General features: G+C 42.3%; 1 protein-coding gene across 1 annotated transcript in view; it reads right to left on the reverse strand.

The window, feature by feature from the left end:
- Positions 1-11,254: 11,254 nt before the first annotated feature.
- The window catches only part of si:ch211-266g18.10 (axoneme-associated protein mst101(2)), a 57,387-nt gene continuing 43,586 nt past the window's right edge, over positions 11,255-25,055 (reverse strand). Inside the window, exons 27-31 of the mRNA XM_064985246.1 lie at positions 20,122-20,163; positions 19,901-19,945; positions 14,506-14,550; positions 13,821-13,856; positions 11,255-13,597 (exon numbers count right to left, since the gene is read on the reverse strand). Coding sequence (XP_064841318.1) covers positions 13,512-13,597; positions 13,821-13,856; positions 14,506-14,550; positions 19,901-19,945; positions 20,122-20,163 — 254 coding nt within the window. The 3' untranslated portion in view covers positions 11,255-13,511. The remainder of the gene's footprint in view (positions 13,598-13,820; positions 13,857-14,505; positions 14,551-19,900; positions 19,946-20,121; positions 20,164-25,055) is intronic.

The following is a 25,055-nucleotide window of genomic DNA, read 5'->3' on the forward strand; positions in this document are numbered from 1 at the left end:
CTGCTCACATTTGTTTTGCATCATAAGGACAGTGCCATCTAATGGGTCACCTTTTACATCCACCACCGTATGACAACAAACACAGAGTCAGCAAGTCTGTGCTTTCAACATACCAGCATCCTGGTGATATCATCATATTTTGTATTCTTCTCCCAAGAGTTACAGCATATGACATGTGTCCAAATGATAAAAGCTGCTACATCTACCTCTAGTCCTCTACCTCCACTATCTCGCTGTCTTCTCTCTCTGCCTCTCTCCTATGCATCCTCTCTAATTCAAGGGCATCCCTGTCCTATGCTATAACACTGAGTGAAGCATAGGGAGCGACATATTTTCAGCAGTTACATACACACACACAAGGTCACCCAGCCCTCCACTAGATTTCTGCCAGTGTGGTAGACACCTAGGATAGGAAAGATAGATGCAGTGTTTCCCTACCATTTCTCCCACTGGTCTTCCATCCACCCTTTCTCTCTTTCCCCTCCGGAGTCCATGCTGCAAGTGAGGGCATCCACAGAGGAGAGGAGAAGGAGAAAGGGGGGAGGAGGAGGGGTGCTCAGCTGGGTCGATAGGATAGGCATACGATTCAAAGCCCTTCTCTGGTTATCCCTCCTTCCTCCTGTCGCCCTAAATGTTCCTGAGCCCAGAATGGGAATATAGGAGTATCGTCGTTAGCAGCGGCAGGAGGAGCCAGCGCAAAGTGCTATTAGGTAACCAACTCCTCTCTTCTCCTCTCCCACCGAGAGCCTTTTCTCGAATCATCAATGTTTACACTGTCCCGGATGTGCATCAGATGTACTATACGAGAGTAGAAAGACAGAAATCATTGTAGGATGGCTTGGCTGGGCTGAGAAGAGACCTCTCCAAAACACATCCCTCTTCAATTATTCATGGAGCAGATTGATCATGCTCAGGTTTTTCTCATCCTCTCTTTCTCATTATCCCTCTCCCTTTCCTCTTTCCCTCCTCTCTCCCCTTTTCTCTAAACAAGATGGATGAAAGGAGACAGGGGGATCTGTTTCATCTCCAGAAGGGGGGGGGGGTGTACACTCCATTAACCCTGACCTTCATGCCACCTTCATGCCTTCTACAAAACTGTGTGTGTGTGTTTGTCATATTTTATTGAACACAGAAGGCGTACCAAGCACGATGTATATTGTTGAAATATTATATGTTGTGTATAATATACCTGATCATTGATGTATTATTTTGGTTATTAATGTGCCTTAGTGTACCTTAGTATATGGCTCCCACTTTTGCCCACTTTTGCTCATTGCGCTGTGGCAAGTACAGAATAAATGGAGGAAGTTAGGCCTTGTGTAGTAGGAGTCCTATAGCTAGACGCAGGAGCAGCAAAAAAATATAATTTCACATAATCTATGATCTATATAAATCACAGAATACTTTTGTTTGGTTATTTAAAGGAAGAAAAATCCTATTTTTTTGCATCATATCCCTGGATCTCTGTGCTCTTTGCCTTTTGGGAACTTTGTAGACTGTATGCATCAGAAACAACTCCGCTTCAGCTTGGGCAGTGACTATGTCAGCAAGGTAAAGAAGTCACTACAATCAAGTCAAAATAATCAGTAAAGGATATTTAACGGAAGGAAGCGCCGCTTCGGACACATGCTGGATAAAGTTCTAACTTTCTATTTTATTCGGAACGCAAGGACAGCTCAATGGATAGACTTCAAATCCTAGAATTCGCTTGCCAGAAAATACCAACCCTACTGTTATGATTGTTTACACTGAGCTGCACTGGAAACACAATCATGGTTACATTAAGACAGTATGGAGCCTGCACGAGATATGGGATAATGTAACCATGATGGCGTTTCCAGTGCAGCTCAGGCTTTTTCTGCCATTGAAACTCTTGGGCGGCCACCAAAGCATTTTTTTGGGGCCGCCCAAATAAAGAAATGCTGATAACCACAAAAACCATATTAACTCCATCAGAAATTGTGCATAAAATGTCTGCAATACAGTAATCTCCCTAGCAGAAGGCGGTGCTGGTGCGCACACATCATCTATGGAAAAACAATGTTCAAGACGATACACAACATTTCTGTGTCACCAGAGGATTTTATTTCCACAGAACAATTATTAGACTGTATTAGTGATTTAAATATTTGGATGGCTCAACTTCCTCCAGCTAAATCAAGACGAGCAAGATAAACCACAAGGTAAAAAACCTAGGTGTCATTTTAGATTCTGAACTCAATTTCAAATCACACATTATGAATGTGACCAAAATAGCTTTTTACCACCTCAGGAACATTGCCAAGGTGTGGCCGTTTCTTTCTCAGGCTGAAACAGAGAAACTCATACATGCTTTTATTACAAGCAGGCTTGACTACTGTAATGCTTTCCTGTCTGGTCTATCCAAGGAAGCCATTGGTCAACTGCAAAAAGTACAGAATGCTGCAGCATGGGTACTGACCAAGACCAGACGGAGAGCACACATTTCACTGGTTTTAATTGTGCACCCCAATACATATTAGACATGCTTTTGAGTTATGTTTAGGTCCTCTGGCACTGGCCTTTTAACTATTCCAAAGCCTAGAACAAAAAGGCATGGAGAGACAGCCTTTAATTGCAATGTCCCCAGTCTCTGGAATAGCCTGCCAGAGAACCTGAGGGAGGCTGAAACAGTGGACATATTTAAAAGAGGTTTTAAAACGCACCTTTATACTAGCTGGTAAATTCGCTCTGGCTATCTACTCCGATTTCAGACCACGGGTAAGATAGTCTAGCTAGCTACGTTTTCATATATTACACATTTCTAATGTTGACAAAGTATTTTCAGTTCAAGTTAGAGTTTACTGTTCGCTAGCTAGTTGTTGGACAAGTCTGACAGCACTCACTTTGAGATACATCACTTCAGCAGACAATGTTCTTTGTAGACCTACGTGCAGTAGACTTAGCTAGCTCTTGTTCATTATTTTGACAGAGATACCAAGGGCAAAATTGTTTCATTCTTTACCTCTCAAAGCAGGAGGCCAAGATTGGAAGCTACGGTAAAGGAGACCATGAATACATCTGTGAATATAATGTTTATCTAAACTTCTACTTCATTCTAATAATTGCTTTATACAATGTAAGAATTTATTATGTTTGGAAAATTAACTGTTTGTACTAGTGAGCCAGTCACTGAGACTCAGAATAAAGTTATTGAGGAGGAGGAGCAGGTTGGAGGGAGCTCAGATTGGGCCAGAGAGACAGTGGTGAGCAACGAGTCTTCATTTAGGGACTTGATCAGCATAGATAATAAATCCAAAATATAATTTGTAACTATGTAAGTAGCTTATAAAACCTTTAATAGATATTATTAGCAATTTATTAGCAATTTATTCACAGTTTTCCTATTCTCACACTTCAAGTAATGTATTACTAGTTTTTTTGTGGTGTAAAGTGGTGTAAAGTACTTAAATAAAGTTGTTTTGGGGGTTATATGTACTTTACTTTACTATTCATATTTTTGACTACTTTTGCATTTACTTCACTACATTCCAAAAAATAATAATGTACTTTTCACTCCACAAAAAGTAGTTGTTATATTTTTATGCTTAGTAGGACAGGAAAATGGTCAAATTCACATACTTATCAAGAGAACATAGATGCCAGCTTCCACCCCAAGCCGTAAGACTGCTGAACAGTGAATCAAATGGCTTCCCGGACTATTTGCATTGACCCTGTCATGATGTGACTATCATTAATATGAGGACTGCTTTTTATCGAATAATTACCTACTAGGTTTAATTATTACTTGATTAAATTAATTATGTAACAATTAACTGTTTAGGTACAGTGCCTTGCGAAAGTATTACTTGAGGATCTCTGAATGATCCAATGTTGACCTAAATGTCTAATAATGATAAATACAATCCACCTGTGTGTAATCAAGTCTCCGTATAAATGCACCTGCACTGTGATAGTCTTCATGAAGAACAAGGAACACACCAGGCAGGTCCGAGATACTGTTGTGAAGAAGTTTAAAGCCGGATTTGGATACAAAAGATTTCCCAAGCTTTAAACATCCCAAGGAGCACTTGCAAGCGATAATATTGAAATGGAAGGAGTATCAAATTAATTATGTAACAATTAACTGTTTAGGTACAGTGCCTTATGGTTAAAATTGAAAGATATTCGGCCCTGGAAGAAAACTTGAACTTTGCGACTTTTTGCCTACATTTCAGGCTTCAAACATAAAGATATAAAACTGTATTTTTTTGTGAAGAATCAACAACAAGTGGGACACAATCATGAAGTGGAACGACATTTATTGGATATTTCAAACTTTTTTTAACAAATCAAAAACAGAAAAATTGGGCGTGCAAAATTATTGAAGCCTGAAATGTGGCAAAAGGTCGCAAAGTTCAAGGGGGCCGAATACTTTCGCAAGGCACTGTATCTGGGGCACCACGGGAAAACTTTGTTTAATGAGTTACTGTTTTCCTAAAATAAACTCAAGAATATATAAATATCCTACCAGTCATAAATGAATAATTTCCTCATATCAGTCTAATTTTGAACAGCGTACACTCCGCAAATCTGCACAAACCCGGGTCTCACTGATCATTCTGTACCACACAAGTTTATTTCATTATTTATTTACTAACAAGCTAAATGATAGCATAAGATACACACACAGTATAGGTTATTGATTAGAAACATAATACGATGACAACGTGTCCCTAGCGGACCAACACATCAATGACATGTGTTTCACAAGATGGAGACTTAAATGAGAGAGAGCGAAAGCGTGAGAGTGAAAAAGAAACAACACTTGGATACGTTTGTAAACTACACTTAGTTTAGCCCTAATACCTTGCCCCGAACTGCCGCTCTTATGGGTAAGAATAAATACTAAATACACCTCTTCTGTTTCCAACAAAGAACTCATCGATCACTGCCTCATTGCATGCATCCACAATGGGTCAGCGGTCAAACGACCTCCACTCATCACTGTCAAACGCTCCCTGAAACACTTCAGGTTGATTAGAAAGGCCTTCACCATAGCAGCACCCACCTGTAGCAGGCGCTCCAGCAGGTATATCTCTCTGGTCTCCCCCAAAATCAATTCCTCCTTTGCCCGTCTCTCCTTCCAGTTCTCTGCAGCCAATGACTGGAACGAACTACAAAAATCTCTGAAACTGGAAACACTTATCTCCCTCACTAGCTTTAAGCATCAGCTGTCAGAGCAGCTCACAGATTACTGCACCTGTACATAGCCCATCTATAATATAGCCCAAACAACTCCCTCTTCTCCTACTGTATTTATTTATTTATTTTACTCCTTTGCACCCCATTATTTATATTTCTACTTTACACATTCTTCCACTGCAAATCTACCATTCCAGTGTTTTACTTCGCCACCATGGCCTTTTTTTTGCCTTTTACCTCCCCTATCTCACCTCATTTGCTCACATTGTATATATACTTATTTTTCTATTGTATTATTGACTGTATGCTTGTTTTACTCCATGTGTAACTCTGTGTTGTTGTATGTGTCGAACTGCTTTGCTTTATCTTGGCCAGCTCGCAATTGTAAATGAGAACTTGTTCTCAACTTGCCTACCTGGTTAAATAAAGGTGAAATAAATATAATAAAATAAATAAAAAGAAGTAATGCATGTATTTATATGATGAGTGGAATCAGCATAAATGCATTATTTCACAATCAGTCTAATCTTTTGCTCTCCACAAAAATATACTTGTAAACATTTTGTACAGGCTAAATGGGAATTTAAAGGCATTTAATGTACCAAAGTATCACATTCTTCTGCAACAAATACATGTTTTGTGCAGAGGTACTGAAACTGAAAGATGGAACAGAATACATTTTTGGCTACACATGTACTTCATTGTCAAAATTCAAGTTGTCACTTTAATTAAAAACATAAAATTAGCCAAGACGCAATTTAACTTAAGTAGAAGTAGGTTTATGTGTTGACTGCTATCCCAACTTGTCTTTCAGTAATTATAAAGTAATTAATTCTGAAATGTTATAAATCTTGTTCATAACATATTACAAATATAAATAAAATTGTCATACATGCATTATTATTACCACTATTGTTGATAACATTATAATTATATAAATAATATCATAATATATTGTTTATATTACTATATCACTTGATAATATATGATTCATAAGTCACTATACACATCACAGAATGCACACCTTATTTCAACCAGTTTGTCAGTTGTGTAAACCCTACCAACAGGACACTACTCTGTGACACTCATGAGCTATGCAGCTGTTCCTTTTCATCTATCAATAAATAGATACGGGATACAAACATTGATTTTTGATCATTAATATATGTATTCTCCTCTCATTTTCCAGGTAGTTTAAGGTCCTTGATGGTGTAATCCAGTGCAAGAAATTATGTCTAACTTATGTTGATTCAAATGGACAACACCAACTTTAAATGAGTTCAAAATGTCACGAATATTACCGAAGGTGACTCCCCTTCTTGTTCGGGTGGCGCTCGGCGGTCATCGTCGCCGGTCTACTAGCTATCACCGATCTGTTGTTCTGTGTTCCTTTGGTTTTGTCTGATTGGTATCACCTGTTTCTTGTTTGGTTGTTAGGGTGGGGTTATATATAGTTTGTTCAGCCCGCTTCTGTTTTGTGCGGGCTTGTTCGTCTGTTCTATGTTTGAGTGTATTTTGTTTTTATTTTGGGTTTCGCGCTGTCCGTTAATATTTCTGATCATTTGTTTTCCTACTTTTGTTCATGTTATTTTTCCTGGACATTAAAGCGTGTTTTTTCTCACATTTTTTGCTCTCTGCGCCTGACTCCACACCTCCTCACTCATTTGCCGTAACAGAAGCCCACACCAAGATATGGAGTCAGCAGAAGCAGCGACCACTCCTCTTCCCACTATGGAGGAGAGAGTCCTTCATCACACGTCCATCCTCCATCGCCTAGGATCAGCGATGGATCAAATTATGGAGAGGATGGATCGTTGGGAGAGGAATGGTCTCCCTACTACCCCACCGACCCTCCCACCAGCAACTCTACCATCTCCCCCATCTGGATCCGGTTCCAGCGCTCTGCGCATTACGCCTCCGAGGGAGTACGATGGAGCAGCGACGGAGTGCCAGGGATTCCTGCTTCAACTAGACCTCTACCTGGCCACCGTTCGGCCGGCTCCCTCGGACGAGGAGAGAGTGTGGGTCCTCATCACATGCCCTACGGGTAGAGCCCTGGAGTGGGCTAATGCGGTCTGGAACGGGCCAGACTCAGCGAAGGACAATTAGTTCACCCGCCGTTTCAGGGCCGTGTTCGATCACCCTCCAGAAGGTCGAGCGGCGGGTGAGAGATTGTTCCATCTCAGACAGGGGACGAGGAGCGCGCAGGACTTCGCGCTGGAGTTCCGGACCTTGGCCGCTGGAGCAGGGTGGAACGACAGGGCCCTGATAGACCATTACAGATGTAGCCTGAGAGAGGACGTCCGCAGGGAGCTGGCCTGTCGGGACACTACACTTAGCCTGGATGGACTGATAGACCTGTCGATCCGGTTGGACCATCTGCTAGCTGCTCGCGGACGTTCTGAAAGGGTCCTGTCAGTTCTACCTCCTGACCCTCCTGCTCCTATCCCGATGGAGCTAGGAGGGACCGCGTCTAGGGAGATCGGAGGAGGAAGCTCCTCCTGTACCAGTTGTGGCCGGAGAAGGCACACGTCTGGTCGGTGCTGGAGGAATTCATCTGGGAATCGAGAAGGCAGGCAGAACACTCCTCGGTCACCCCAGGTGAGTAAGCACCACACTCTCCCAGAGTTTCCTGTTGGTCACATGTTCTTATTAATTTGTTTCCTCAATTATTCTCCTTCTCTCCAGCATAAGGCACTGGGAGATTCAGGCGCAGCTGGAAACTTTATAGATCGCGGTACTCGCTCAGAGGTTGAGGATTCCATTAGTAAAAGTAGACCCCCCTTTTCCCGTGCACTCCTTAGATAGTCGACCATTAGGGTCAGGGCTGGTGAGGAAAGCCACAATTTCGTTGGAGATGATTACGCAGGGGAATCACAAAGAGCGAATTAGTTTGTTCCTTATCGATTCACCTGCGTTTCCAGTGGTGCTGGGGATTCCCTGGCTAGCTATTCATAATCCTACGATTTCGTGGAAACAGGGAACTCTACAGGGGTGGTCTGATGAGTGTTCAGGCAGGTGTGTAGGGGTTTCCATCGGTGCGGCAACGGTGGAGAGTCCAGACCAGGTTTCCACTATGCGCATTCCAGCTGAGTATGACAATTTGGCTATCGCTTTCAGTACCACCCCATAGGCAGGGGGATTGCGTGATAAACCTCCAGGGTAACGCTGCACTCCCCAGGAGTCATATGTATCCTTTGTCCCAGGAGGAGACGGTGGCTATGGAAACTTACAGTATATCACCGAGGCTCTGGGACAGGGGTACATTCGGCCCTCCATGTCACCTGTCTCTTCAAGTTTCTTTTTTGTGAAGAAAAAAGATAGTGGTTTGCGATCGTGTATTGATTATAGAGGTCTAAATTCCATCACGGTGGGTTTTAGTTACCCACTACCTCTCATTGCTACGGCAGTGGAATCATTTCACGGAGCGCAGTTCTTCACTAAACTGGATCTCAGGAGTGCTTATAATCTGGTGCGTATTCGGGATGGAGATGAGTGGAAGCACTACTTCTGGCCATTATGCACTACTTCTGGCATTTAGCACTACTTCTGGCCATTATGAGTACCTCGTCATGCCATACGGTTTAAAGAATGCTCCAGCTATATTTCAATCCTTCGTGGATGAGATTCTCAGAGACCTGCACGGACAGGGTGTAGTGGTGTATATTGACGATATTTTGATCTACTCCGCTACACGCACTGCGCATGTATCTCTGGTGCGCAAGGGCCATGTTTTTCACCAGATTTCGTTTCACTATCTTGTATAGACCAGGTTCCCTCAACACTAAGGCCGACGAGCTGCCAAGACTCTATGACACTGAGGACAGGTCCATCGATCCTACTCCCATCATTCCGGCAGCTAAGCTGGTGGCACCAGTAGTATGGGATGTGGACGCGGACATCGAGCGGGCGCTAAGGGAGGAACCTGCGCCTCCACAGTGTCCGGAGGGTCGTAGGTACGTGCAGCTGGCTGTTCGTGATCAATTGATTCGATGGGCTCATTGTCTACCCTCGTCGGGTCACCCAGGTATTTTTAGGACAGTGCGAGGTCTTCAGAGGAAGTACTGGTGGCCCACTTTGAAGAGGGATGTGCGATTCTACGTCTCCTCCTGTTCGGTGTGCGCCCAGAGTAAGGCTCCTAGACACCTGCCACGAGGTAAATTACAACCTCTTCCCGTTCCACAACGGCCGTGGACCCATCTATCGGTGGATTTTCTTACTGACCTTCCCCCCTCTCAGGGTAACACAACGATCCTGGTCGTTGTGGATCGGTTCTCTAAGTCCTGCCGTCTTATCACATTGCCCGGTCTCCCTACGGCCCTACTGACTGCGGAAGCTCTTTTCACCCATGTCTTCCGGCACTACGGGGTGCCCGAGGATATAGTTTCTGGATCGGGCCCCCAGTTTATCTCCCGTGTATGGAGGGCATTTATGGAACGTCTGGGGGTCTCGGTCAGCCTGACCTCAGGGTATCACCCGGAGAGTAATGGGCAGGTGGAGAGAGTGAACCAGGGAGGTGGGTAGGTTTCTGCGGTCGTATTGCCAGGACCGGCCAGGGGAGTGGGCGAGATATATTCCCTGGGCAGAAATAGCCCAGAACTCACTAAGCCACTCCTCTACCAACATGTCACCATTTGAGTGTGTGTTGGGGTACCAGCCAGCCCTGGCACCGTGGCATCAGAGCCAGACTGAGGCTCCTGCGGTGGAGGAGTGGGTGCAGCGCTCTAAGGAGACCTGGAGGGCTGTCCAAGAGTCATAACGCCAAGCGAGTGTAAGGCAGAAGAAGAGCGCTGACCGTCACCGCAGTGAGGCCCCCGTGTTTGCACCTGGGGACAGGGTCTGGCTCTCAACCCAAAACCTGCCCCTCCGCTTGCCCTGCCGGAAGCTGGGTCCGCAGTGTATAGGGCCATTTAAAGTCCTGAGAAGAATAAACGAGGTTTGTTATCGATTATTACTTCCTTCGTATTATCGTATTAACCCCTCGTTTCATGTGTCTCTTCTCAGGCCGGTGGTAGCTGGTCCCATGCAGGAAGGTGAGGTTCCGGAGGTTCCTCCGCCCCCTCTGGACATCGAGGGATCCCCGACGTACAAGATACGAGCTATTCTGGACTCGAGACGCCGGGTGAGGGGCTTGCAGTATCTAGTTGACTGGGAGGGGTACGGTCCGGAGGAGAGGTGCTGGGTTCCGGTGAGGGATATTCTAGATCCATCTATGTTGAGAGAGTTCCATCTCCTCCGTCCGGATCGCCCAGCGCCTCGGCCCCCGGGTCGTCCCCGAGGCCAGCGTCGGCGCACTGCGGGAGCTGCGCGTCAGGGGGGGGGGGGTACTGTCACGAATATTACCGAAGGTGACTCACCTTCTTGTTCGGGTGGCGCTCGGCGGTCATCGTCGCCGGTCTACTAGCTATCACCGATCCGTTGTTCTGTGTTCCTTTGGTTTTGTCTGATTGGTATCACCTGTTTCTTGTTTGGTTGTTAGGGTGGGGTTATATATAGATTGTTCAGCCCGCTTCTGTTTTGTGCGGGCTTGTTCGTCTGTTCTATGTTTGAGTGTATTTTGTTTTTATTTTGGGTTTCGCGCTGTCCGTTAATATTTCTGATAATTTGTTTTCCTACTTTTGTTCATGTTATTTTTCCTGGACATTAAAGCATGTTTTTTTCCCCCACATTTTTTGCTCTCTGCGCCTGACTCCACACCTCCTCACTCATTTGCCATAACACAAAATGGATTATCACACAAAATGAAATATTTCAACGACACCTGATTGCAACAAGTGCATTCCAACGGACGTGTTACCCATTAAAAATGATTCTTTAACCTCATTCTGGAGGTTCAGACAATGGAATGCTTAGAATCAGCACCGCTATTAAAATGAGGAGCATTTTGTAGAAGTATAGATGGTTGAAAAGGCTTCAGACTGAGTCTGCCACTTGTCACCTGTGGGAAAGCCAGAGGGTGTTTTATCAGAATCTGGGAGCTCTCATGGACATATAGGTTATGGTTATTCCTTTCCAAGATATATAGTACATACAATACAAAAACAACTTCACAGACTTCAAGGCACCAACATCATTTTTTTTAATATGAGTATGAGGTCCCTATGAATTTGATGAAAAGCTTTATGCTTCCTCAAAGTTAACAAACGCAGACTGATGAAGAGGAATAGAAGAAAATGGAAGAAAGCAATGGAGCCTGAAAATCAATGAGAAAACATATTCAGCTACAATGGAAGTACTATCTCATTGTGAGTTACCATTGTGAACAGAAGGGCAAGAAATACAACATTAAAAACAAAAACGTCTCACAAAGTAAGGTAAAAATCCACTGAGGTTGTTGTATGTCATTTCAGCAAGCCATGACACCCACCATCGCAGATTGGTCTGAAATAATTTCATTTCTGTAGTTAGAAACAGATAAGATTAGCATTTCTGCAATATTATTTTGTGGAAATATAATTTAATCTCTGAGTACTTACGCTAATTGATTGCACACAAATTGCCCATTTAAATGTATCGATTCCTCATGTCTCACTCCTTGTTAGAAAAACATTTTGTCCAAATCCGATGTTAGGTAGTATAATTATTGAATATTATATGAATCATATAATATTCAATAAATATAGTACCTGACATCGGATTTGGACCAAACCTTTTTCTAACAAGGAGTAAGACATGAGGAATCGAAAGAAACTATCAAAAGCCACCCACGGACACCACACACCCAACGCCAATCCCACCCTAAATAAAGAGAATACAGTATTAGTTTTCTATGTTTGACGAATAGTATGGAGCTGTGACTCAGAGTGTTATTTCTTCATCCTATGTAATGTATTCTCAGTGAATTTGGTGATGTTTTTTTCTTCCTGTTCAGAGAAATTAATAATTTAAATTAGGTTAATGCCCCATCCTACATCTTGATATTACAATGTTCTGACCACTAGATGGTGCTGTTCCTATTTGTAGTTATTTTTTCAGAATCCCCCTCAGTGCTAAAGGGATTGTTCACCCAAATGACATATTGTTTCCTTACCCTGTAAGCAGTTTAGGGACAAGTTATGACAGCAACCCATGTTTTGGTTTTGTTAATCTGGCCGGTGTTTGAAATGCTAACATTTTAGCATTTGTGGCACAAATCCAATGCAAGTCAATGGTACCTATATAAGCATTTCCAAGCTTCATATCTAAATCATCTGTCAGTAACATAACAGCTTTAAATACTTCAGAATGATTTGGACATGAAGCATGAAAATGCTAATACAGGTACCATTGACTTGCATTGGAGTTGTGTCACAAATGCAAAAAAGTTTGAATTTGAGTCAGTGGACAACAAAACCAACACATGGGCTGTTTAATTTATTTCTTCAAAGACTGCTAACAGGTAAGGAAACCAAATGTAATTATGTAATTTAGGTGAACTGTCCCTTTAACATGAAGTGGGGAGGAATTCCTTAAGAAAAGCAATCCTGGAGGTTAGGGTCTACATTTATTGAATGTAATGGCCAATTTGGGTGGAATCAATTAGCTTAATTTATCAGAGATCAAATTATATTTCAACAAAATATTGTTGCAGGAACACTAATCTTATATGTTCCCTGACAGAAACAATTTCAGTACAATCTGAGAAGGTGGGTGTCGAAAGCCTCTTTCTTGTGAATTTTTTAGATGGAACGACCCACTGATGTCTTAGTATGAGAGCAATGATATAGAGCCCATGTTCATGTAAATAAAGCGTAATTCATAGTCCACAGCAACAGAGCAGCAGTCTGTAGTCCAGCCCAACCAAGCTCTTCCCCCAAATTCTAGACCAACACTGCTCGGCTTCCATATGCAGCTCCAATTCAATTGAATGTGATGACAGACAGATAAATTGCTTGCGCTGCGCTGAGAATTTGAAAAGTATGAAAGCCAACGGTACAATCTGTGTTCCAATTTGTTTAAATATAACATTCAATTGAGACAACTGACAACTATCAAAGCGGGAATTGAATCAAGCAAATTGGCATGGCCCTAAAAAAGGCTAATCTGCAGATGTAAACACAGTATGCATTGTTTCATTCAAAATACTTATGTCATGATATAGATCAACTCATGCCATATCAGCTATCAAAAACAAAATATAACACAAACACATTTGGACAGGAATGATGTTGGCTACCCATGAGAGCTCAACGAATTCACTCAAAGTGCTTTGCTGTCCTAGGTTTCTGTTGAAGACCAGCTCAGGACGCTAGACTGCAACATAGCAGTAGTGGATTCCATGGCTTGGTCTTATTATTAACTCCTCACTAAAGGTGTCGCCCATCTCGTCCCATTGCTTTCTATACTGTGCTCTTCACTGGGCAGGGCTCTCACATCTGGAGAGGTGAGAAAGGGTAGAAGGGATACTGGGCCTCATCTTCATCCACAAAAAAGCACTGGAAGTAGGGCATCTCATCTGAAAATTATCCAGAGTATAAAAAAATAGAGACAGTCCACTTCCCATCATTAGCTTATTAGCTTATAAATCATTTGTGAAGCATTTATGTTGGCCTTATACTGCACAGGGCTTATGAAGGCCTTATAAGTTATACTTGATTAAAAGTGTAACTGGTATGTGATCCATATACTGCTCTTAAAATATAATATTTGGAGTGCTACTGTGTAAAAATAATATTTACCTTCTGTGGCGAAGGGGTCTGTTATAACAGGCTCTGCTGTTGAAGAAAGAGGTCATGATTTTAATGTCACGATGATCAATGTTTCAATGAGTCTAGACGTTCATGAGAAACACAGACTTGAGCTAATTGTTTTGAGGATGGAAACCTCTGTAAGTTACATTTTGGAAAGAAGAGGTGTGGAATGAAAGAAAAGTTGGTCGGGGGTGGCATAACAGGACTGGTATGCTGCAAGTGTCTTTGTTTTGACATGTTTATTTTGCCCTAACCCTAACCACCCTCTAGCATGCTTAAACCAAACCCTAGTCTCACGTGGCCATCTTTTACAATTCTCGTCTTGTTGGCACAAGTCAGAATTATTTTCAGAAACACCACTTCTGTTATGCAGTTCCACCCAAGATACATATCTGATTGGTTTGATAAGTGGCAATGGGTCACTATCCCTTCTGACTATCTTTCTGCCAACAAATGCTACCCTAACAGATGCTACCCTAACCCATAACCACTTTAACCTCTTGTGCATGCATGCAAATTACGAATCACACAATGTTTAATTTTCTTGTGAGATGAAATTGCTTCAGAATCACGGAGTGCCTTTAGATTTCAGTTGCTGAATAGGATAGACTAGAAATAGAATTAAATAGAAAAGACTAGAATGGAATGGAATATAAAAGAATAGGGGTATTACCCTTTGCTTTCTCTTCGTTGGCAGGCTTCTTCTCAGCAGACTTTTCTATATTAGAAAGGGATACCAATAAAACAATTGTTATGTGTTTCTGAAAATCTTCTAACCATTTTTGTGCCATTAACCAGGTTTCCATCCAATATTTTTATGTTAGTAAAGTACAAAGTACAAAACGTCACGACAGGTCTGATGTAAACAGCAAAATTGTTGGTAAACTATGTCAACAAACAACATACATTAGACAAGGTGGGATCTTTTAGAGTCTGTAAAATGAATTATGTGAGAAATAGCAATGGAAACGTCCTTATGCGCAAATATTGATATAATAACCATCATATTAAGGTTGGTGTCACGACTCCTACCAAAGGTAGCTCCCCTTCCTGTTCGGGTGGCGCTCCGCGGTCGTCGTAACAGGCCTACTTGCTGCCACTGATCCCTTTTCCCCTTTTCTGTTTATTGGTTTCACCTGTGTTTGTTTTAGGCTGATTGGTTTGGAATTATTTACCAGCAGGCCCGCCTGTGTTTTTTTTTTTCTGGACTGTTTAAGTCCCCCGTGTTTGGGGCATTTGTTTTGGTGAGTCAGCACCAAACTCACCCAGAACCCCCTGTTGGTCAAATGTTTGTCTTGATTTTGTTTCTTGATTTTTCCCCTCTTCCCAGCAAAAGGCGCTAGTCGATTCAGGCTCAGCTGGGAATTTTATGGATTGCGGACTCGCCATGAAACTGGGTGTTCCACTAGTGCCGATAGATTCTCCCTTCCCTGTGCACTCCCTAGATAGCCGGCCATTAGGGGCAGGGTTGGTCAGGGAGGCCACGGTTCCACTGGACATGGTGATGCAGGGGAATCATAAGGAGTGGATTAGTCTCTTCATTATCGATTCGCCTGCGTTTCGAAGTGATCCTGGGGATTCCTTGGCTGGCTAGTCACAATCCTACGATTTCGTGGAGACAGGGAGTTCTCCAGGGGTGGTCAGAGGAGTGTTCAGGAAGGTGTATGGGAGTTTCCATCGGTGCCACGTCGGTGGAGAGTCCAGACCAGGCTTCAACTGTGCGCATCCCCCTGAATATGCCGATTTGGCAATCGCTTTCAGTAAGAAGAGAGTGATTAAATTACCACCTCATCGACATGGGGATTGTGCGATAAATCTCCAGGTAAACGCTGCGCTTCCCAAGAGACACGTGTACCCATTGTCACAGGAGGAGACGTTGGCTATGGAGACATATGTCACGGAATCTCTGGGGCAGGGGCGCTCCAGCTCACCCGTCTCCTCGAGTTTATTTTTTTGTGAAGAAAAAGGAGGGAGGTCTGCGTCCGTGCATTGATTACAGAGGTCTAAATGCCATCAAAGTGGGGTTTAGTTACCTCTCATCGCTACGGCGGTGGAATCATTTCACGGAGCACAAAACTGGACCTCAGGAGCGCGAATAGTCTGGTGCGTATTCGGGATGGAGACGAGTGGAAAACTGTGTTTAGTACCACATCGGGCCACTATGAGTACCTCGTCATGTGTTAAAGAATGCTCCAGCCATATTTCAATCCTTTGTAGATGAAATTCTCAGGGAGCTGCACGGGCAGGGCGTGGTTGTCTATATCGATGATATTCTGATCTATTCTGCCACCCGCGCCATGCATGTGTCTCTGGTGTGCAAGGTGTTTAGTAGACTGCTGGAGCATGACCTATACGTCAAGGCTGAGAAGTGTGTGTTCTCCAAACGAGCCATCTCCTTCCTGGGCTATCGCATTTCCACCTCGGGGGTGGTGATGGACTGTGACCGCATTAAGGCCGTGCGTAATTGGCCGACTCCGACCACGGTGAAGAAGGTGCAGTGGTTCTTTGGGTTTGCCAATTACTACCGGAGGTTTATCCGGGGTTTTGGCCAGGTAGCAGCCACCATTACCTCACTGCTGAAGGGGGGCCGGTGCGTTTGCGGTGGTCGGCAGAGGCGGACAGAGCCTTCAATAGGTTAAAAGCGCTGTTCACGGATGCATTCAGGTTCACTCTGTCTTATAGACCAGGCTCCCTGAACACAAAGGCCGACGCGCTGTCCCGTCTCTATGACACGGAGGTGGAGAGAGTGAACCAGGAGGTGGGTAGGTTTCTACGGTCGTATTGCCAGGACCGGCCAAGGGAGTGGTCTAGGTACATCACTCCTTGATGAACCTATCACCGTTTCAGTGTGTGTTGGGCTACCAGCCGGTCCTGGCACCTTGGCATCTGAGTCAGACCGAGGCTCCTGCAGTGGAGGAGTGGGTGCAGCGCTCCAAGAAAACCTGGAAGACCGTCCAGGAATCCCTCAAACAAGCCAGTGGACGGCAGAAGAGGAGTGCTGACTGCCACCGGAGTGAGGCCTCCGTGTTTGCACCAGGGGACAGCTTCTGGCTCTCGACCCGAAACCTGCCCCTCCGCTTGCCCTGCCGGAAGCTGGAGCCGCAGTGTGTGAGACCCTTCAAAATCCTGAGGAGGATATGTGTTTTTGGTTACAACTCCCTTCCTATTATCGCATTAACCCCTCGTTTCATGTCTCTCTCCTCAGGCCGGTGGTAGCTGGTCCCCTGCAGGACGTTAAGGTTCCGGAGGTCCCTCCGCCCCCTCTGGACATCAAGGGGTCCCCGGTGTACACGATACGGGCAATCCTGAACTCGAGATCCCGGGTGAGGGTCCTGCAGTTCCTCGTGGACGGGGAGGGGTACTGTCCGGAGGAGAGGTGCTGGGTACCGGTGGGGGACATCTTGGAACCGTCACTGTTGAGGGATTTCCATCGCCTCCATCCGGATCGCCCTGCGCCTCGCCCTCCGGGTCGCCCTCGAGGCCTGTGTCGGTGCGCTGCGTAAGCCACGCGTCAGGGGGGGGGTACTGTCAGGACTCCTACCATAGGTAGCTCCGCTTCCTGGTTGGGGTGGGCTTTATTTACCAGCAGGCCCGCCATCATTATACGGTTTCTGGTTAGGGTAGGTTTTAATCGTCCCACCGGGTACGACAGCTCCTATATACTTCCTTATAGATTCACTCACCGATCAGCGTATACGTCAATATTATTCTCTGAGGCTACCTGGGTCATATCCCAGTCTGCGTGATCAAAACAATCTTGAAACGTGGATTCCAATTGGTCAGACCAATGAATAGTCCTTAGCACGGGTACTTCCTGTTTGAGTTCCTGCCTAAATGGAGTCGTGGTCAGATTTGCCGAAAGGAGGGTGGGGGATGACCTTGTATGCATTGCAGGAGTTAGAGTAACAATAGACCAGTGCTTTTTCAGCGCGAGTGCTACAGTTGATATGCTGATAGAATTTAGGTAGCTATTTTCTCAAATTTGCTTTGTTAAAATCCCCACCTACAATAAATTCAGTCTTAGGATATATGGTTTCCAGTTTGCATAAAGTCCAGTGAAGTTCCTTGGAGGCCATCGTGGGGGGATATACATGGCTGTGACAATAACCGAAGATAATACGGTGAGCAATTTCTTGTGAGGAATTCTAGGTCAGGTGAACAATTACACCATGAGTCGTTAATCATGTAACATACACCTCTGCCCTTCTTTTTCTCAGAGAGAGGTTTATTCCTGTCGGCGCGATGCACTGTGAATCCAGGTGGCTGTACTGGCAGCATATCCTGAGAGAGCCATGTTTCTGTGAAACAGAGTATGTTGCAATCCCTGATGTCTCTCTGGAATGCAAAACTTCCCCGATTTTGTTAACTTTGTTATCTAGGGACTGGACATTAACGGATAATATACTCGGAAGCGGTGGGTGGTGTGCAAGCCTCCGAAGTCTGACTAGAAGACCGCTCCGACTCCCTCTCCTCCGGCAGCATTGTCTTGGTTTGGCCTCACCATAATTTGCAAATAAATTCATTAAAAATCATACAATGTGATTTTCTGGATTTTTTTTCTCATTTTGTCCGTCATAGTTGAAGTGTACCTATGATGACAATTACAGGCCTCTCTCATATTTTTAAGTGGGAGAACTTGCACAATTGGTGGCTGACTAAATACTTTTTTGCCCCACTGTATGTTGTGTTAACCTCTCTAGGGTAGGGGGCAGCATTCTGAATTTTGGATGAAAAGCATGCCCAAATTAAATGGCCTGCTACTCTTGTCCAGAAGATAAGATATGCATATAACTGGTAGATTTGGATAGAAAACACTCTAAAGTTTCCAAAACTGTTACAATCGTGTCTGTGAGTATAACAGAACTTAATTGATTGAATTGAACAGTAATTGAATTTGGAGCTCTGCAACCTCACTGGATGTTGGCCAGATGGGACGCTAGCGTCGCACATACCCTAGAGAGGTTAAGTTCAAAGATTCAAAATGTTGATAGAACTGTTGAAAAACCTGTATAAATCACTTCATTCAAATAGAAGCGGAACACTTTACATTAAGTTACTGTATAGGGTTTATTAGTATTTTTAAACAGGTAAAACTCAAACCTAAAACTCATTCAAATTGTGGAATCGTAATTTTGGTGCTTGTTCAATAGCAAGTTGATATGTCTATGTATGACTCCCTTTTGAAATAAATGTGAAATAAAATGCACTATTATTAAAGAGAGAAAAGAGAGATCCATGCGATGTCTCGTAAAAGCGGAGAATATTCCGAAAACTAAGGTATGGTGAGCTTTCAGCGCCTGTCGGCTGCAGTAGCATCACCCAAGTGCGTGGGTTTGTGGGAGTTTTCTATATGAAAAGGTGGGCAGAACGTCAGAGATGGTGAAATATACAGTACGTCCAGAAGCTCCCGACTTGTCCATGTCTGACTGACACACTCCCCTAGCAGCTACCGCAGTGCTCTCTCCACTCAGTGACCAACGATGCACCATTCAATTCACCTTTTATTTCCCTAAATCTAGACATATACTTATTTTAATTTAATTTTTGTCTGTATACTGCAATTATGCTTTTAGCTTGAGAATGTGAACAAGATCAAATAAACCTTACTACGTATTTAATAAAAGCAATTACGATTACAGTATAAACACGTTATTTTACAGTGAAAGAAATGTGAATGACAATGAAGTAGCTACTATATCTTTGGGTATGTCTTAAGGATAAAGTGGCCAGCAACGTAATTGTTCACGATTTTGGAAAAGACTGTCCAACTTATTCATCAGGGTTATGAATATAGGGTAATCAATCCATTTAAAGCTAAACACTGGCATAAACTGAGGTTAAAAAAAGAGCACATAATACAATGCATTCAGGTTTACTTCAGAAACTGCAAAATAAACCAAACAGTGATTCATGGCTGTATAGTGAGCTAAATGTATTAAAGCACACACTTCAACTCAAATTGCAATACCCTGAAATTATTCCAAAAAGACAGTCTAGAATGGATCAAACAAGTTGGCTTTGCAACAACATTCTGGCATTTCTACAGCTGCCAAACAATACATGAATACCTTTCATTACAGGGACTGATTTGGAAGCCTTTTCTTTGGGAGTATCTGCATTGACAGGAGAGAACACAATCTAAAGAAATAGGACCACTCCTTGATCTTAAGACATTTCATACTGTTCATAAACAGCATTCAGTAAAGGTAAGGATGATATTTAGACAATGTCAATGTGTGATAATTACAAAAATTAACATTGTTGATGTGTCAATACTAGAATTACCTACCTTTTTTCACAGGTCTGGCATTCTCCTTTGGAGCATCAGGCTCTTATTGAAAAAAAGAGAGGGATACAGTGCCTTCAGAAAGTATTCATACCCCTTAACTTATTCCACATTTTGTTGTGTGTGCTACAGCCTGAATATAAAAATAATTACATTGTTTTTCTCTCACCAATCTACACATAATACCCCATAATGACAAAGTGAAAACATTTTTTGAGTATTTGTTGCATAGTTAGAAAAATGTAATACAGAAATATAGTATACCATTTACATAAGTATTCACATCCCTGAGTCAATACTTTAAAGGCCACTTTTGGGGGGAAAAATTACAGCTGTGAGTGTTTTTGGGTATGTCTCTAAGAGCTTTGTACTCTAGATTGTACAATATTTGCAAATCATTATTTGAAAAGTTCTGTCAAGTTGATTGTTGATCATTGCTAGACAGCCATTTTCAAGTCTTGATATAGATTTTCAAAACAATTTAAGTAAAAACTGTAACTAGGCCACCTAGGAACATTCAATTTCATCTTGGTATGCAGCCAGCCTAAAACAGGTTTTCATCTAGGATTTTGCCTGTGCTTATAGCTGTATTCCAATTATCTTTTATATTAAAAAACTTTTAGTCCTTGCCGATGACAAGCATACCTATAACATGATGCAGCCACCACCATGCTTGAAAATATAAAGAGTGGTACTCAGTGATGTGTTATGTAGGATTTTCCCCAAACTTTGTATTCAGACAAAAAGTAAATTTATTTGCCACTCTTCTGGCAGTATTGCTTAAATGCCCTGCTGCAAACAGGATGCATGTTTTTGAATATTTGTATTCTGTACAGGATTACATCTGTCATTTGGATTAGTATTGTGGAGCATCTTCAAAGTTGATGATCCATACTCAGTTTTCTCCTAACACAGCCTCACCTAAAGCCCATTCTTCTCGGAAGCTGCTATAAACCACGAAGTGCTAACAGTCAGTATTTGGATAATATGTGTGAAGTGCTTGATAACGTATGTGATATCAACAGAGAAGTTTATTTTCTGGGTGACTGACTAACATCAAGCTGCCCACTCAGGACAAAATGTCAAACTGTAACCAGTGCCTGCAACCTTGATTAGGTTGTCAGTCAACCTACCAGGGTAGTTACAAACAGCATAGGAATTAAATCATCAACATGTACTGATCACATTTTTACTAACACAGATATTTGCTTTAAAGCAGTATCCAAATCCATAGGATCGAATGATCTCAATATAATAGCCATATCCCGGAAAACCAAAGTTCCAAAGGCTGGGCCTAATATAGTGTATAAGAGGTCATACAAGAAGATTTGTAGTGATTGATAATTTGATGATGAAAAGAACGTTTGCTGGTCTGTGGTGTGTAATGAGGAGCAACCAGATGCTGCACTTGACACACGTATTAAATTACTTATTCCAGTTACTAATAAGCACCAACCCATTAAGAAAATGACTGTAAAACCTGTTAAATTGCCTTTGATTGACAAGGAATTGAAAAAATTGTATGGTTGAGAGGGATGAGGCAAAGGGTATGGCAAATAAATCTGGCAGCCCAACTGATTGGCAAACGAACTGCAAATTAAGACATCATGTGACTAGACTAAAGAAAAAAGAAAAAAAAATCTACACTATGAAACAAAGAGAGTAAAAATGTTTGGTGCACCTTAAATTACATTTTTGGAAAGAAAATAATTTATTTAGTCAGAAGGTTCATTCATCACAAAGCCCACTGATATTGCAAACTATTTTAATGACTTTTTCATTGGCAAGATAAGCAAACTTAGGGATGACATGCCAGCAACAAATGCTGACACTACACTTCCAAGTATATCGGACCAAATGGAGGGAAGCTAAAGTCATTCAGCTACCCAAGAATAATAAAGCCCCCTTTATTGGCTCAAATAGCCAACCGATCAGCCTGTTACCAACCCTTAGTACACTTCTGAAAAAAATGTGTTTGACCAGATACAATGCTCTTTTACTGTAAACAAATTGACAACAGAATTTTATCATGCTTATGTAGGGAAGGAGACTCAACAAGCACAGCACTTACACAAATGACTGATGATTGGCTGAGAGAAATTTATGATAAAATTATTGTGGTGGCTGTCTTGTTAAATTTCAGTACAGCTTTTGACATTATTGATCATAGTTTGCTGCTGGAAAAAAGTACGTGTTATGGCTTTACACTCCCTGCTATAATGTGGATAAAGAGTTACTTGTCTAACTGAACACAGAGGGTGTTCTTTAATGGAAGCCTATGAAATTATAATCCAGTTTGAATCAGGAAATCCCCATGGTAGCTGTTTTGGCCCCTTTCTTTTTTCAATTTTTTCTAAAAACATGCCACTGACTGAGTAAAGCCAGAGTTTCTATGTATGCGGATGACTCAACACTATACATGTCAGCTATTACAGTGACTGTAATGACTGCCACACTCAACAAAGAGCTGCAGTTAGTTTCAGTGGGTGGCAAGGAATAAGTTAGCCTTAAATATTTATAAAACTAAAAGCATTGTATTTGGAACAAAACAATCACTAAACCTTAAACCTCAACTAAATCTTGTAATAAATAATGTAGAAATTGAGCAAATTGAGATGAGTAAACTGCTTGGAGTAACACTAGATTGTAAACTGACATGGTCAAAACCTTTTGATGCAGTAGTAGCTAAGATGTGGAGAAGTCTGTCTATAATAAAGTGATGCTCTGCCATCTTAACAACACTATCAACAAGGCAGGTCCTACAGGTCGTAGTTTTGTCGCACCTTGACTACTGTTCAGTCCTGTGGTCAGGTGCCACAAAAAAGGACTCAGGAAAATTGCAATTGGCTCAGAACAGGGCAGCATGGCTGGCCCTTGGATGGACACAGAGCTAATATTAATAATATGCAGGTCAATCTCTCCTGGCTGAAAGTGGAGGAGAGATTGACTTCATCACTACTTTTATTTATGAGAGGTATTGACATGTTAAATGCACTGAGCTGTCTGTCTAAACTACTGGCACACAGCTTGGACACCATGCATATCCCACAAGACATGCCACAAGAGTTATCTTCATGGTCCCCAAGTCCCATAAATACCAACGAGTCAATTGCAACCAACGGGCCGAATGTAGCGCTATGCTACGCAATACAGCTGAATATCTTAAAACACTACTAACAGGAGTTTACATGCACATGCATGCTCAAATAAGCTTGATCGCAATAAAAAAATCCTCAAGGGTAAACCAGCAGATCGGTTGTTACTGTGTCAAGTGATTATGATACCAGACAGCTGGTCTGGGTTTTCTACTTTTGCCCCCAATAAAGTATCGCCCTCAGGAGCATCGGAAACAGTAAGGCTGATGAATGTAAAAATAATTATTATTATAGATTAAGAATATATAACTATTAGGCCTATATTTAATTCAAATGTTTCACCTTAAATGGTAAAATAATATATACCATTCAAAAACTTTATAGACTACATTTTCATTTGATAAAAAATTGTTACAGATTTCAAATATGGACTGTGCAGACATATTTCACCTCTGATCTTGATGACCATATCAGACATTTTTCCTTTAAAAACAGTTTTAAGGGATTACATAAATTGGAAACAAGTGAAACATTAAGATTAGACTACACCAACATTAGTTGGCACCAACATTAGTTAGCGCTCTGGAGCAGGTTTTCATCAAAGATCTCTCTGTTCATCTTTCCCTTGATCCTGACTAATCATCAAAGTCCCTGCCACTACAAAACATCCCAGCAGTATAATGCTGCCACCACCATGCTTCACCGTAGGGATGGTGCCAGGTCTCCTTCAGACGTGCCACTTGGCATTGAGACCAAAGAGTTCACTCTACCATAAATGCCTGATTGGTTAGTGCTGCAGAGATGGTTGTCCTTCTGGAAGTTTATTCCATCTCCACATAGGAACTCTAGAGCTCTCTCAGAGTGACCATCGGCTTCTTGGTCACCTCCCTGACCAAGGCCCTTCTTCCCAGATTACTCAATTTGGCCGGGCAGCCAGCCTTAACGAGAGTCTTGGTAGTTCCAAACTTCTTCCATTTAAGAATGATGGAGGCCAATGTTATTGGGGACCTTCAATGCTGCAAAATTGTTTTTGTATCCTTCCCCAGATCTGTGCCTCGACACAATCCTGTCACGGAGCTCTACAAATCATTACTTCGACCTCATGGCTTGGTTCTTGCTCTGACATGCACTGTCAACTGTGGGACCTTATATAGAAAGGTGTGTACCTTTACAAATCATGTCCAATTAATGTAATTTACCACAGGTGGACACCAATCAAGGATGATCAATAGAAACAAGATGCACCTGAGCTCAATTTCGAGTTTTATAGCAAAGGGTCTAAAAAAGGTATTTATTTTTTGTAAAAATGTGAACAGGTTTTCACCTTGTCACTATGGGGTTTTGTGAGTAGGTTGCTGAATAAATGTTTTTATTTAATCAATTTTAGAATAAGGCAGTAATTGCAACAAAATGTGGAAAATGTTAAGGGGTCTGAATATTTTCCAAATGCACTGTATGTATATATATATATATATACACATACATACATAAAGGAAAATTACAATTTTGACTGCACTGGGCCTTTTAAGAAATTATCAAATTTTGGCAGCCCCTCAGAAAAATTGCTTTGTTACATGAAAAAGATTAAATGCAGCTTAACGTCAGCAGCTGAACACTACGTAAATACCTATCTTTACAGGGACATGTTTGGCCGTCTCTTTAGAAACCACTGGTAGTATAGGAAATAAATGTTAGCGTATAATTCAGTCAGTGGAGGCTGCTGAGGGGAGGACGGCTCATAATAATGTCTGGAATAGAGTCAATGGAATGACATCAAACATGTGCTTTCCATGTGGTTGATACCATTCCATTGATTCCCGTTACAGCCATTATTATGAGCTG

This window comes from Oncorhynchus masou, chromosome 2, assembly GCF_036934945.1.
Source record: "Oncorhynchus masou masou isolate Uvic2021 chromosome 2, UVic_Omas_1.1, whole genome shotgun sequence".
NCBI classification, from domain to species: Eukaryota; Metazoa; Chordata; class Actinopteri; order Salmoniformes; family Salmonidae; genus Oncorhynchus; species Oncorhynchus masou.